This window comes from Myxine glutinosa, chromosome 7 (assembly GCF_964187855.1).
Source record: "Myxine glutinosa chromosome 7, kmMyxGlut1.1, whole genome shotgun sequence".
In the NCBI taxonomy this organism is placed as follows: domain Eukaryota; kingdom Metazoa; phylum Chordata; class Myxini; order Myxiniformes; family Myxinidae; genus Myxine; species Myxine glutinosa.
The window spans coordinates 98,521,129-98,536,635 of record NC_136267.1 but is presented as its reverse complement, the minus strand read 5'-3'; the positions used below and the strand labels follow the sequence as shown (position 1 = coordinate 98,536,635).

Here is a 15,507-nt window from a genome sequence, read left to right as displayed (position 1 = left end):
GTGGCTGAACGGATCTCTGTCAAACTTTCAGAAGTTCATCAGTGAGTGCCGTGGAGTGTTTTAGGCAAAATAATAAAAAAAATTTTGCTTTGCTGAAGTGCTTCAGGATTTAGCTATGTGAAGGTAATATTAAATGATCCCCAACTCCATTCCCGAGTGGGTATAGGGAAGTGATTTTGTCCCCTCTCCCAAAAAAAATCTCCAAAATGCCAACAGGATTAGGACAGCACCAGCAACGCCAGGCACTCTTGCTCCTGTTTTGTTAACTCAAATTTGAACATCTGTGGAAAATCTAGGAATTACAGAATGAGAACTTCAGCTAAATATTCTCCAACATTATACCATTTCTATTTACTTTTGTATTACTGCGCCCAAAAAAATGAGACCAGCGATGCTGCCGGGCCTCTTTCCACCATCTAGAGCTAGACAGATGAGATGTATGCCAGGGCTGCAGCGTTTAATTAGTTTTTGTGAGCGACCAAATTTAAATGACAAAAACATTCATTGCTATGATCGTCAGTTGTGGACAGGCTTGTCGCTTGCAGTTCTAACTTTTGAGCATTCCATAGTCAGCTTTACTTTGGGATATGGACATCACTCATCCACACCATTCATTAAACCACCCTTTTAATGGCTTCAATAAGGCAGACATTTTCACCACTTGAAAACCTTGGCAATTATTTTCGAATATATCTTTGTCGGTAATAAGTTACGCACTTAAGTGACATGGGGCCATCAAAATGTGCACACACTTCCCAGTTTGTCCTGTACTTTCCCTTTAAGGTTGCTTTTCTTTTAACCTTTAACCCCCCCCCCCCCCCCTTTTTATTTTTCCTTCCTGATGTAATTAAATGGTGCCTGAGAACACATTTACAAGAAATTAAATATGATACTTTACTGAACACATTTACAATTCTTGTACAAAGCGCAATGTATATGTTGTAGCAATTACAGCTTAGCAACGGTATTTACAAAATAGATGTTGAAGATAGACAAAAGTTCGATAAAAATGTTGAGACACCAAGTGGGTATGATATTCTGCTCTCTCTCTGTGCTGCGGCAGTCAGTCCAATTGACACCCACAAATGGCGTTTCCAGCCTTTTAACATTGTCGTTTATCCTGATGGTGCAGGCTTGAATGCGAGTGCCACACTGTTGATGCAATAACGTTGCCCACTCGGCTCTGGACCGTCATCAAACACATGGCCCAGATGAGCATCACACTGGGGGAAGAGAGGTGAGGTTTTCAATATTTATGATAGTAATTTTAATCAAAAGTGATGAGTACAAACTGGGGTAAATCACCATTTAAAAAGTTCTTATTTCAAACTTAATTAATTCCTCTTTCATTTCCCTTCAGAGGTCCAAATTCACTTTTAATTATCATTTTGTATGCAGCCTGGGGCTGCTGGTTGCATTGTGGCTGTGCCGCTGATTCAGTGCCCCGTTACCAGTAAGCCGCTACTCACTTTGTCAAACTCAGAAGGATGACAGGCTGACTCAACCCACCTTGTGTTATTTAATGGCACAAGAAATGCTCAAACGTGAGACCCTAAGATCTTAAGCCAGCCAACACCGGGCTTCCAAATTGACTTATCTGCACACTTTCAAGAATTTTTTTTCCACAACACAAATGTTTTTTATACAAGATAGTTTGTTCATGGAAACTTGCCTGTTGTCCAAGCTACACTGTCCAAGCCTTGTACTTTTCCACACAGGAGAAGAAGTGGAGTCGACAGTTAGCTGAGGATTCCTTTCCAAATTTAGATTCTGTCAATACATATGGTCGTCACATGGAGGCTTGGTTCCATTTTCATGCATGACAAAGTGCCAGATTAGGGCACCTGTCCATTTATAGTATTACCAGGTCTGAAGTGTCCCAAGAAGGCCATCAGTGTTGTGCGATCTATTTTGCTTGGTGTCAATAACAACAAAGTTGCTTGGCTACTGTATTTAGAATCTACTTTCACATTTGATAGCTGTTATTACACTATTTGTTTAGGCAAATTGAAAATCGTCAAGCAAGTTTTATTTATTTATTACCAAACAAGCAAAGATAACGATTTTTGTGATTGGCTGGTTGAACATGAAGCCTATTTTGGCCATACAAAGCTGAGATGTCCTCAAGAGCGCTTGGGGAAAAGGTGCTATTATAAGAATGCGAGATTCTATTTTTTTTTATTTTTTTTTTGTATACAAGATCAGGGCTCGTGTAAGAGCTAACATTAATCACACAAAAAATCAAACCGACACACAAAACATATAATAAGGGGAGCGGTAGACAAAATGGGGAGAGAGGGGGAAGCACACAAACAACATTTGAGAGCAGGGACATCGGAAGATCTGTGGGAGGGAGAGCGCTTGGGGAGAGGAGGTGTGGGAAGGGGGGTGGGAGGGTGGGAGAGGTATAAAACACATGGACACTGCAAGGACTTCCAGGAAAGAAGTCGGTGTTTCAAAAAAAGTGGATCTGGGGTGAATTAACGGGGGTAGAAAATATCAAGGTTTTGGATGGGGGAAGATGAGACATTGTGGTGAACAGCTTGAAGACCTGGAGGGAGGAGTGGGATTGAAGAGAGGGAGGAGTGGGTTTGAAGAGAGGGAGGGAGTTTGTTCCAGAGGCGGGAGAAAAGAGGACTGAAATGAAAGAGTGAAGGTGAGCAGAGAGTCTTGATTTTGGCAATTTAACCATGAGGGTTGCAGGCAGATCTTGTGCGACCTGAAGGAATATTTGGGGGACAGAGCACAGATAGAGCTGGGGGAGCAAGGCCGGAGAGGAGTCGGTAGAAGACAAAGACCACCAACCTGCCTGTGGCGAGTGAGTGAAAGGCCCTCAGAGTTAGCTTCATCACGGGAGATTCCAATGATTCTGAAAGAACATTGAGCTTCAATCTTAATGGGGATGGGTTAAGGGGGTAGTTTAGATAATTGGGGCTTGGTCAAGAGGAATAAAGATTTGGAAGGTAATCATAAGAGAAATTGGAGCAGCAAAGGTGTGTGTAGGAGGCGAGGATGTCTTGGAAGCATAACATGAACTATCAGATGCATGAGAACTTACATGCTTACATATGACCTCTGTGCGCACAGCCCCAGCTGAGTTATCTGGCCGGAGTAGCACATTGCAAGCAGAGTTGTCCTCGGTGTGTGCTCTTATGGCTTCCCAAAATGAAGGCCAACCCGAGCCAGAGTCGTACTTGGCATTTGAGCTGCGAGTGTACATGCAAGGTCATCAGCCAGATTCCGTTATCAGACATGATAATGAACATCTCGACATCAAGTGAAACTATCATTTAATTGTGTGTGGAGTACATGGCTGTCAATTTGCATATTTGCTCGTGGGAGTTGATGCAGTGCCCCCTGGAGATTAGTGCACGGGATTAGTAATTTGTTCAGGGTGCTCGTGATAGATCACAGACTCTTCACAAAGGACTCCGTGAAATCTTAAACGTCCACCGAGTAATGCTCGCAGACAGGGTGTCCAGTTTAACATCGCCGAGAGACGGCACACATTACCTCACCCTGCCTGCGAAACACCAGGATGATAGTGTATATCTATGCATACATCTAGGTCATCCTGCCATCCAGTGGAATTACAATGAGTGTTGGATACATTTAAAAATGCATCACCTTTGTCCATTATAGGGTAACTCAGAGGGCTACAGGGTATTGATAAGTCAGGTCTGACCTATAATTCTGCTGTTAATGCAATGCTTTTCAATGATGGAAGACAGAATCATTACAAAGGGATGTTAAGCTGGCTATCCTGTTTGCATTATTGTATCAAGGTGGAACCTTTGCTGTCTTGAGAACAAGGTTTTACCTTTTGGCCTGTACCATGGTCACACCATTTTCCACTGTACTCCAGTCAAATACCAAACAAGAGCAATGCGACTGTCGCCAATATGCCTAGATGCATAGTCTCACAACAGGTTGATGCCCTCGCTCACTGTCCTATAAATAAACAAGTTTGATTTAAATCCCTTCAGCTGTTTTCCAGTATCACATTTTCACCAGCCATGATGAGTTTCACATCGATCGGCGAAGCGGTTTCAGAGAAGGGATTTTTATTTATTTATTATCGGCTTTCAAGTTAATATGGCTGCCACACCACGTGGCATATGACCTTTAAAATGTACACTCTGCATATGTATGGGTAGGGGATCACGTTTATGAAGTTTCATCATTTTTCTATCCAAGATGGCTGCCAAACCACTTGACCTATGCCATTTTCAAACTATATGCAACAATGGTTATATTATATTTGTAAAATTTCACATCGATAGGGTAAGAGGTTTCAGAGATATAATTATTTAATATTTTGCTTCAATCCAACATGGCTGCCACACCATGTGACCAATGACGTTTTTGTGATCATCTTTTAATTGCCATGCCCAGTCAATGACATGTAGAGTTTGAGTCGATCGATTTGGTTGTTTGGGAGAAGATGTTTTTTTAGGGTTTTAGGTTAAATCCAATATGGCTGCTAAACCTTGTGACCTATGATGTCAAATTTAATATTTCAATACAAATGTCATAGATCATGTGCAATGTGCATGCAATTTCAGATTTTTAGGCTAAGGAATTTGATTGAAACATTTTTGGCTGGTATACCACTTCACTTATGATATCATTATCATGCTTTTGTTCCCCATTGGGAGTACTTGACAATGTGCCAAGTTTCAAATTTTTCCATTCAGCGGTTTCCGAGAAATACAATTTTAATTATTTGCATTTAATCCAAGATGGCTGCAATCCCTACGACATCACAATCATAGAAACATTCTGCATGGGCGTCACTCCCGCCCTGAAAGTTTTGTCTCAATCGGTTGCTGAGAAAAACGAGGTTTAGCCCGTATGGACGGACGGACAATCCGGAAACATAATTCCTCCAGCCACCTTCATAAAAAGGCCCAAAATGAACAGCACCTAGTGGTTGGTTGGTTGGTGATATTACAATTCTCGAAAAATAGTTTCTCAGGAAATAGTGTTGTTTCACCTGAACAATGCAGATTGACAGCACACACAGTGATATGTTCCTTCTTCACTGTGGTACAAGTACATGCCACTGAATGGCTGAAAAACAGGGGAAGAAAGGGAGAGTGATAAAATGGAGGCAATCCTAACGGAACACAAGCTTTCAGTTTTGGGGAGCCTTTTTGTGGAGATCAGGAAAGCAAATAGCATTTCGATATCGAAGCAGAACTGCTGATAACACATTCATGACCAAAAGTAATATTACTTGTAATGTTTAATATCCTCACATTTTGTATGATAGCGAACTCAGTAATCTGAACATAAGAGTGTTGTCCGCTCCGAGTCTGGGAGCTACGGGGTTCAAACCTCGGCTGAGTTGTACCAAAGACTAAAAATGGTGTGCTGCTTCTTTGCTTGAAATTCAGCATTTGAAAGGATAAGAGCATGGACAATCCCTTTAGGCTGGCATCCATGGGGAGGAGGAAACTCCTTAAGGAGGAGCCCACTCCTCCGCCCACTTCTCCCACCCCCCCCCCCTTCCCACGCATCCTCCCCCCAAGCCCTCTCCCTCCCACACATCTCCCTGCTCTCAAATGTGTGTGCGCTTCCCCTTCTCTCCCCATCTTGTCTTCCGCTCCCTCTTTTTATATATTTTGTTTGTCTGGTTGATTTGTTTGTGTAGTAAATGTTAGCTCTTTCACGAGCCTCGATTCAGTATACAAAAAAAGAAAAAGAAAAAAAGGAAATGTCCCGCTGAGGGTGGTGAGAATGGCGGCACCATTGTTGTGACGTCACTGGTACCCAGAGTGCCCCACAAAGTGACGACACTTCCGCCAAGCTCAGTGGCTGTGTTTGTCTCGTCGAGCAGTCCTGTGTTGGGTTGCATGTATTTGTTGGGTTGGGTTGCATGTATGTCCATGTGTACGAGACGCATGTGTGGCAGCTCCACTCCGAGCTTTATATCCTGTAAAAATATGTAAAAATTAAATATAAAAAAACAACTGAAAATGCCCACTGTTAGATCTCAGATGTACAGGAACCAGGCCTTGAATTAGATGTCTAACCAGAATAAATTTGGGGGTTCCACAAAATATTTTTCACTTCATTTAGCATCAGTCTTTGCCAACCATGGACCAGTGGACAACCAGTGGACTTAGCAACAACTTCAGGACATAAAGGTGGATGTGGTTATGAGTCATAATATTTTATTTTTTTAGCTACAGTAGGTGTGGCTCATGGATTAGTGTTTTTTTTTTTTTTACATCACAAGGCAAGGACATGGCATGGCAAGGATATTAGTAGACATTGGACAATCTTACCATCTCAGTATCCCTCTCGCGTGTCACAACAAACTGTTCGGGGCTCAGCTTCACCTGCCAGTCTTCTGGAAGCGTCTGGTTGTTATGACGAGTGAGAGAGCAACGACAAACTGGTGAAGGACAAGATGGGAAGAGATTTTTTATTTTTTTATTTTAAATAAATTAGGCAAAATTGGACAGCATGTTCTGTTCATCCGCATTCTAGCAGAGGTGTATTTAAATAATGCAAAACAAAGACCTCAATCGCATTTACAAACCTTTTGTTTTGTGAAGAATGATTTTTTTTCCCCATTATTACTTGCAAAATCGACGATTTTTCAAGTATTGGTCGGTTGCGTTTGTTATTCTGTGTCTGTCACTCGCCTACAGGTCACAATTTTAAACCGATCGTCATGCAACTTCACCAAGTTGTAGAGGTCGTCACAATTAAGCCTTTTGATTTTTGAGGTCGAAGGTCAAAGGTCATCTGGAGGTCGAATTTCTAAAATCACAATTTTTCATCCAATCGACTTGAAAGTTGAACAGCATTTGTATATCGAGTCAATAAATTAGGAAACCAAGGCGAGGATGAAAAATATATGTAGGAATATCAAAATATAACTTTTTGAGGTCAAAGGTCAAACTTCCAAAATCATCAGTTTTCACCTGAAAAATCATCAATTTTAATCCAATTGACCAGAGCTTTGATTAAGATTGTCCATTTTAATCTTAATGAAATTGACAATTTGATGTATCCATGGCAATATTATTTGGGGGGATGGGTGGATTTTTGAAGTATCGTGCTCTGCATGACGGCTTCTTGTTTTTTTTATTGTTATTACAAACCGATGTTGAAGTGGCATTCTCCAAACTGCAGTGAGTGGTACATGTTGGTGAAAATATTTTTTAATCATTCCCTTTCTGTGCTGAATACGAATCGACAAGTAATTGTTTACTTTCTCCTTTCTTGTTTGTCGTTTCCACTCTGACGTTGATGAACACTTGATCGTCAGCTAAGGTGCAGTACAGGCAGAGTGTGAACAATCACGAGCAAGTAACAAGATCTTCATTTGTGGTAAAAAAAAAAAAATTTTTAAACAATTTTTGGTGGAATAACCCAATGATATCATTCTAGATGCTGTTATCTTTTGGGTAAATGTTGTTTCCTGTTTCATTTGTAACCGCTATGCAGGTGAGGTTTGATCGTCGTATTAATTATAGTGATGTAAATGTGTAGGGGTTGGCATGATGGCCTATAGAGGTACACACACTCACCTTTAATCTGTCTGGCCTGGGTTCGAATTCCGACCCAGCTGGCTGGCAGACTTCCTCTCTGGTCGTAGTTAACGTGTGGCCCTGAATGGGTTTCTCTCATCTCCTCTTCCTGTTCAGGCTGGAGTTCCCCAAGGTAGTGTTCTGGGCCCTGTGCTTTTTCTGGTCTTCATCAATGATCTCTCTGACTCTCTTGAAAATCCTCTCTATCTCTTTGCTGACGACTCTGCTCTCTGTCGCTCCATTCCTCATCCCTCAGATCGGCAGTCTGCAGCCTCCTCACTCTCTGCAGACCTGGACAAAATCACAGACTGGTCAAACAAGTGGAACATGTCTTTCAATCCTGACAAATCTCACACTCTTACAATGTCTCTCCGAAAGGACCGACTGGACAACCCTCCCATCTACTTTCTCAACAATCCTCTCCAAGAAGTTCTGTCGCTCAAGCTTTTGGGTCTCACTATCTGCCATGATCTTTCTTGGGAAAACCACATTTCCAAGCTGGCCTCCAAAGCCAGTCGCCGACTGGGCATCCTCCGTCGTGCGAAGTCCTTCCTCGGCACACCTGAGCTCCTCACCACATACAAGGCTTTCATCCGCAGCTCAATGGAATACTGTTCCCCCCTCTGGGCCGGTGCTCCTGCCTCACACCTTGCTCGGCTTCACGCTGTTGAGGCCAAAGCCTTCAGAATCATTGGAATCTCCTGCGATGTAGTCAACACCGAGGGCCTTTCACTCACTCACCGCAGGCAGGTTGGTGGTCTTTCTGTCTTCTACCGACTCCTCTCCGGCCTTGCTCCCCCAGCTCTCTCTGTGCTCTGTCCCCCCAATATTCCTTCAGGTCGCACAAGATCTGCCTGCAACCCTCTTATGGTTAAACTGCCAAAGTCTAGGCTCTCTGCTCACCTTCACTCTTTCATTCCCCTTTTCTCCCACCTCTGGAACAAACTCCCCCACTCCCTTCAATCCCACTCCTCCCTCCAGGTCTTTAAAACAGTTGTTCACCACCATCTCTTATCTTCCCCCATCGAAAACCTTGATATTTTCTACCCCCGGTAATTCACCCCAGAGTCCTTGCAGTGTTCATATGTTTTATTCCTCTCCCACCTCCCCCCAAGTCCTCCTGATGTCCCTGCTCTCAAATGTTGTGTTTGTGTCCTTCCCCCTCTTCCCCTTCTCTTTTGTGTCCTTCCCCCTCTCTCCCCATCTTGTCTGCCGCTCCCCTTCTTTTTTGTGTTTTGTGTGTCGGTTTGTCTTTTTGTGTGATTAATGTTAACTCTTTCACGAGCCTCGATCTTGTATACAAAAAAAAAAAAAAAAAAGCTATGAACTGACGGTGTTTCACAGGTATGACGATTCATCAATGTGTGTGCTGTCCCTCGGATGGACGTTGAACTGGAATCCCATCTGCTGACATTAGTTGGTGGATTAAAGATCCCACAGTGCCCTTCAGGAAGAGTAGCCGAGGTATCGCCACCACACGAAACAAACTACAAATTCCTGCCCTAACTACTACTGTGCAAACAATGGCAAACCTCCTGTTATAACTCTTCCCAAGAAACTGCTTCAACAATCCCCACACTAAGCCTGGTGTTGGCTTTATGGATAGCACAAATTATATTTGGTATGTTGTGACTAAAGTTTGTTCATGGCATTAAGAAAGCCTCGTGTTGGTTTATGCCTTAGCGGTTAGGGTGCTGGCTTGGGGTCCTCGGATCCTGGGTTTGAATCCTGGTCGATCGTTGAATTAATGCCAGGGGGGTCGACTCAGCCTGTCATCCTTCTGATGTGGGCAAATTGAGTATCAGCTCACTGGTAAGTGGGGGACTACATCAGTGGCACAAACGCACTTCCAGAAAAATGATGTAACCAGCAACCACAGGCTGCATACAAAACAACAGTACTGACACTCTGTAACAGAGTATGGTATACCAGAATGAGAAATGTATGGAGATCTAAAGCATGGAGAATGAACGAGCCGTCGAACAAACATTGCTGAAGGATTTCGGCCTGCCACGTTTAAGTATTGGAAGCAAGAGTGGAATTATACCAACACAATCACTTACATAGGTGAGAGTAGTCGTAAGGCAGAGCCTAGACTTTGGAAGGTTACCAATTCATTTATAAATGTGTTATCCTGTTAATATTAGGGGGTGAGAAGGGGTGCTGGGCCAGGTGAGAGGGTTTACATGGCAGTGGGTGCAGGATCAGGTGAGCAGGTTTACATGGCAGTGGGTGCAGGACCAGGTGAGAAGGTTTACATGGCAGTGGGTGCAGGACCAGGTGAGAAGGTTTTCATGGCAGTGGGTGCAGGACCAGGTGAGAAGGTTTACATGGCAGTGGGTGCAGGACCAGGTGAGAAGGTTTACATGCCAGTGGGTGCAGGACCAGGTGAGAAGGTTTTCATGGCAGTGGGTGCAGGACCAGGTGAGAAGGTTTACATGGCAGTGGGTGCAGGACCAGGTGAGAAGGTTTTCATGGCAGTGGGTGCAGGACCAGGTGAGAAACTGCTTAGGTTCTGCATGGTTTTTAGGGCAATTTCCTGCAAGTTAGTGTCTGTCCTCTGTCCTTCCTTCCTCTTTTGTTGGTACGTTATTCCCCCTTAGTGGTTGTGCACCATGAGGTGCTGCATATGTTGTAGAATGAAAGAAAATACTTCATTACTCCATTTGATGCTTTTTAAACTGCTGGGAACAAATAAAAACCAGGACCCAGAGAAAGAAAAATAAGTGAAACAGAGACCGATGTGAACCGGGGTGGGGACAGAGAAAAAGGAATGTGTAGCTGGAGATTGTCCAAGTGTGTTCAGGGGTCGTGGATAGAGAATAATTTGTGCTTGGCAGGACAGAATGAAAAACGCAGGACAGCTGAGGACAAGCATGGAACATTCCCTTCACTCGGACATTTGCCAATTCCCACCACAATCGATCCCTGTGCGCTCGAGCCAACAACCATGCTGGGTGCTTGCGTTTCCCTGCATATGTGTTATCCTGTTAATATTAGGGGGTGAGAAGGGGTGCTGGGCCAGGTGAGAGGGTTTCCCTCATCCTTACATGTTACACCTCGTCTTCCTCGTCATACTGGTGACATTCTGAAGTACGACGTGTTCATAAATGCGCGTTTCATCCACAACTGTGATTACATCGAAAATCAATGTTAAAATGTCGATGGATTGATCAGTTTCGCTCTCTATAGATTTTGAAGTGCTCAATGGATGAACATTTTGTACCATCCTGTGATTTGACCAACATCCGGTGAAGTGCTAACGGAGGGGGGCGGGGGCAATGTTGTAAATTTGGGTTTCCCATCCGCAATCATGTGCGGAACATAGGGTTTCGCAATATCACTTCTGTGTATTTGTCTGTGTGCGTGTCTGTACGTAATGTCCCAGGCCGTAATCTCTTTACCATTTAGTTTTGTCATCAAATTTTCACCAAAGCTGTATTATGATAATATGGAGAAGAGAAATTAATAATTTGGTGAAAAGGTCAAAGGTCAGTCACAAAATCATTAATTTTCATCCGATTGACCTGAAATTTAAATTCACCATTTGAGTCGTCATCAATATTTAAACAGCTTTATTGTGAGAATATCGAGAAGGCAAATTAATAATTTGGTGAAAAGGTCGAAGGTCAGTGTCACAATCATCAATTTTCATCCGATTGACCTTAAATTTTAAGAATTTGCATATTGGATCACTGAATTGGTTCACCAATCAAAAGCTAGAAGCTGATTTTATTTTTTGAGATCAAAAGCTCAAAGGCCTAGGCTGCATAAAATCGCCAATGTTCATTTTGTATTTTTCACCCCTGCCACCAAAGGTGGATGGAGGTTGTGTTTTCACCCCTGTCTGTTTGTCCGTCCATTTGTCTGTTTGTTTGTGAACAAAATATCTCGAAAAAGTTGTGGATGGATTTGGATGAAATTTTCCAGAGATGTAGCGTATGTCACAAGGACGAAATGATTAAGATTTTGGTGAAGATCCGAATTAAAGTGATTCTTCACCATTGGGAGATAGGACCAAAAACGATACATACATCGCAGGATATCTCAAAGTTGTGGACGGATTTGGACGAAACTTGGTGGATCGGTTGGGTGTCTGACAAAGACGATTCGATTCAATTTTGGTGAAGATCCGGATCCAGCTAGTATAATTTCTAAAGTGATTCTTCACCATTGAGTGATATGGCCAACTTGGCGCAGGTATGCTCTCTACTGAGTGCCGTGCCGTCCGAGTTAAAACTGTTTTCGTTATGTTCAGCATACGGACGAAGAAGAAGAACACGTCTGTTGCAAAAGGACGCGGACGGGCTTTTCATTTTCAGATGCTTTCTAGTTCGATCTGTGTTTCCCTCAAGTGAAGCCCTCCATCTCACCAAATGTCTTTAAAATTGTCCGAACGAAGCACGTCTGTGTTGTGCGATAAGGGGCTATCGCCACGTTTCGCTGGCTCGGCTGGTTCCTTCCATTACACGTCAAGACACCAATTTCAGATTGGAGTTTTTCTTCAGTTAACGATTCTTTTATAAACAGATTCATCAATAAACGATATATCCAGTCTTTGCGCAATCAATTATAATCTATTATTATACACAATTGTATCGTAATATAGCGGATCAATCATCATCAATCCCACCGCGCCATAAATTGACTTCCGGTGTACTCACCTGCCGCGCTGCTCACTTTTCGAAAGCTTAGGTTGGAGAGTGTGGAGTCTGGTGGTCTCGAACCCAGGAGAATCCGTGGTCCAGCCGTGAGAATCCGTCGGACACTTATATTCGCCGCTTGCATGATGCTTCTCTTTCGTATTACTGACGTAGCTTCCTTTTTAAATGCGGTCGTAAATATCAGTTTATATCTTGCGTACACAGTTACTGATGATCTCTCGAATCTCGATTAACTATGTAAAAAAAAATATATAATTCGGCTCAATAAAATGTGAAAATTATTATCCGAATGTCACAGAAGTCCTGTTTACTGAGCTGAAGCGATTTTACAGATAATTATACGGTAAATGTTTGAGCTCCACCCCTAACTCCTCCCTCGAATATATGGCACCAATGGCACCGATGAAGAAATGCGCGTCAGCGGTGACGTCAGAATTCAATCACGCCCCCTTGGAGCTCGAGCGCAAAACATTATTTAATCACATCGTGGAATTCTACAGCTGATGGCGCCTGCGCGTTTGCACTGGATTGACATTCTGTTTTAAATAATTCCTTACGAAATACTGATGAATTTAAAGAATTGTTGATGACACACAAAATATAAAAACGTACTTATTGTTGATTATATCATGAAAAAAAACCAGCCTGTCAGCACGAAATGGAGGTGTCGAGGTCTATTTTAATTCACTTGGAACAAACTGTTCAGGTGAGGTAATAGCATCACGTGGTGTCCGTCAGTCAGGTAGAGTGAGTGAATCAGGCTGTATGTAAACACTCGGAACTTCTCTGAAACGCCACACGATTTCGATGAAACTTGACCAACACCTTCATCAGCCATGATGTACCAAAGTTTCTTCACGGCGTTAAAAATAAATAGCCTCGAGTGTGCTGACGGTCTCTTGAGGTTGAGATTTGGGGGGGGGGGGGGGGGGGGGGGAGGGGCCCTGGAAGGCCCCATGATCCGAAATCGAAAAATCGAACCCGAGCGATTGTGTGGACTATTGTCTTGTATCCATGTGTCAAGTTTCAGAACAATCAGGAAGGCAGGTGATCAGGGGGGAGTCGCAAAAATAGCAAAAAATTAACGGACGGACAGACGGACATCTGGACAACACGACCCATTTTATAATGTCATCTCTTCGAGAATCGAGATTACATGACCTAACTAAAAGTCGGGGTGTAAGAGGGTCTACCGGGGGTCAAAGTGAGCCCAGGTCTGCCCCCAACCCCTCCAAAAAATAGGTATTTGCTCTCTTATCTGAAACCACATTATTTCGATGAAACTCGACCACAACCTTCATCACCTGTGATGGACGAAAGTTTGTTCACGACATAAAAAAAAAAATCTGAGTCCAGAGGGGTCTTTGGGGGAGTTTGCCCCCATAAATATGTATTTACTTTGTTCTATGTTACATATTTTGTGGGTCGTCCATGCCAACCAGTGGTTCCCATGTTCTACCAGGTGAGCTCAGGGCATTGCCACGATTTTTATTCTTCCACCGACCAAAGCATGTTTTTGGGTTGTCCGTCTGTCCGTCCGTGATAGGATTTTTGTTACTGCGATAACTTGAGAGAACGGCAAAAGGGATTTAAGTTAAACTTGGTGTAGGTGTTGGAGGGAACCCCCCCCCCCCCCCCCCCCCCGGAAGGCCCCATGATCCGAAATCGAAGTTGGTGCTTCTGTGGTTGGCAACGAGTGTCCCGGAAGCATTGACAGAGAGTGGCAATTCTGTGTGGGAAAATTGCATGCTTGGTCAGGGTTGCCCAGATGGCAGAGCACAGGTATGGTTCACCAGAGGACCTGGTATGGGTTCAATTCCTGGTCTGGGTGTGTCATTTTCCCACGTAGATCAATTTCATTATTTATATCATGATATTAAAGCGCGGCGTTACGCGCGCTGCTTGTGAGCAAGGAGGAAGCGGACAAGCGGTAACATATAAACGTCTTTATTGTAAGACTACACTGTAACACTGAAATGCTCCGGGCTGGTCGCCCGGTGTATATCATGAGGCCACGCCTACCCCTCGGGCGTGGCCACCGCCCACTTGGTGCGTGGAATGATGTCACCACGCCAGTGGGCTTTTGTGTCCGCCACAATATATATAAATATCAGTTTTAGCCCAATGTTTTCGCCTTCCCTCAATGGTGAAGAATCACTTTTTAAAATTCTCAGATCCAAATCGGGATCTTCACCAAAACTCGAATAATTTCGTCCTTGTCACAAACCCAACCAACACCAAATTTCCTCCGAATCTGTCCACAACTTTGAGATATCCTGCTCACAAACAGACAGGGGTGAAAACATAACCTCCATACACCTTCGGTGGTGGATGTAATAACCAAGTCGGGACCTGCATGTTGGTTGCCGTTGCTTCGTAGCGTGGTGCTTCCCAGAACCGCAACACAATATGTAATCTTCTACAACGGCCATTAACCCACGTTTTCTCGTGGAATTCTCGGGGGATGTTTGGCCTGAGTCTTCACAAACCGACTGGCCAGGCCCCGACGTTCGGCTATTTAGGTCGGGAATTTGTTCAGGATGCCGGCAATAACTCGCCTGCTCTTCGCGAAAGACACCGTGGGATCGTTAACCTCCATAAACAAATACTGGCAGACGGGACGCCCGTTTAACGTCCATCCATTCACCTGGCCCGTCCATTTTGTCCGCAAGCGTTGGTCCGATTGACACAGAATTTTACGATAGGAGCGCCTCCGATGCAGAATTTAATTCATAATTATGACGTCATAGGGTGATGTGGTATGGACGCCATCTTGGATTTTTTTTTACACCTCTATCGCCCACACCGCTCAATGGAAAAGGTTTAAACAAAGCTCATTGTCAAGTACTCCCCATGGGCAAAAATATGTTAAATGACGTCATCGGTACCTTACTTATGACGTCATAATTCGACAAGTACAACACTTCATTCGATTAGTATTAATTTTTTTTTTCTCTGCAATTCTCGGTCCGATTGACACGAACTTTTCACAATAGGAGCGCCTCCTCCTGTAGAATATTTTAATGACAATTATGATGGCAGAGGTCACGTGGTACAGACGCCATCTTGGAAAAACTGAAAACCGTTACATTTCTATCTCCAAAATCACTCCATGGAAAATATTTAAACGTGGCTCATCTATACACAAAGAATTAAGTTAAGCACCCCTACACAAAGAATTAAGTTAAGCACCCCCTAATCCTGTCCTGAACCTGAACCCCCTCGAGCACGTTTGGGACATGTTGGGACGACAAATTGCGAAGATGGTCCCTCCAATAGCCAATCTGGATGAATTG

At 43.5% G+C, this 15,507-nt stretch overlaps 1 protein-coding gene across 2 annotated transcripts; it reads right to left on the bottom strand.

Annotated features, from left to right (window-relative positions):
• Positions 1-610: 610 nt before the first annotated feature.
• LOC137431460 (methionine-R-sulfoxide reductase B2, mitochondrial) lies at positions 611-12,528 on the bottom strand. 2 transcript variants are annotated; one of them, XM_068122803.2, is made up of 5 exons: positions 12,212-12,528; positions 6,294-6,403; positions 4,997-5,073; positions 3,059-3,206; positions 611-1,223 (listed from the first exon to the last, which is right to left on the bottom strand). In XM_068122803.2, the coding sequence occupies exons 1-5, from the start codon at positions 12,333-12,335 to the stop codon at positions 1,116-1,118; spliced, it is 567 nt and encodes a 188-aa protein (XP_067978904.2). In that variant the 5' UTR covers positions 12,336-12,528; the 3' UTR covers positions 611-1,115. The 2 variants fall into 2 exon arrangements, with proteins under 2 accessions (XP_067978904.2, XP_067978905.1); XM_068122804.2 differs by lacking the exon at positions 12,212-12,528 and adding an exon at positions 7,548-7,838.
• Positions 12,529-15,507: the final 2,979 nt, after the last annotated feature.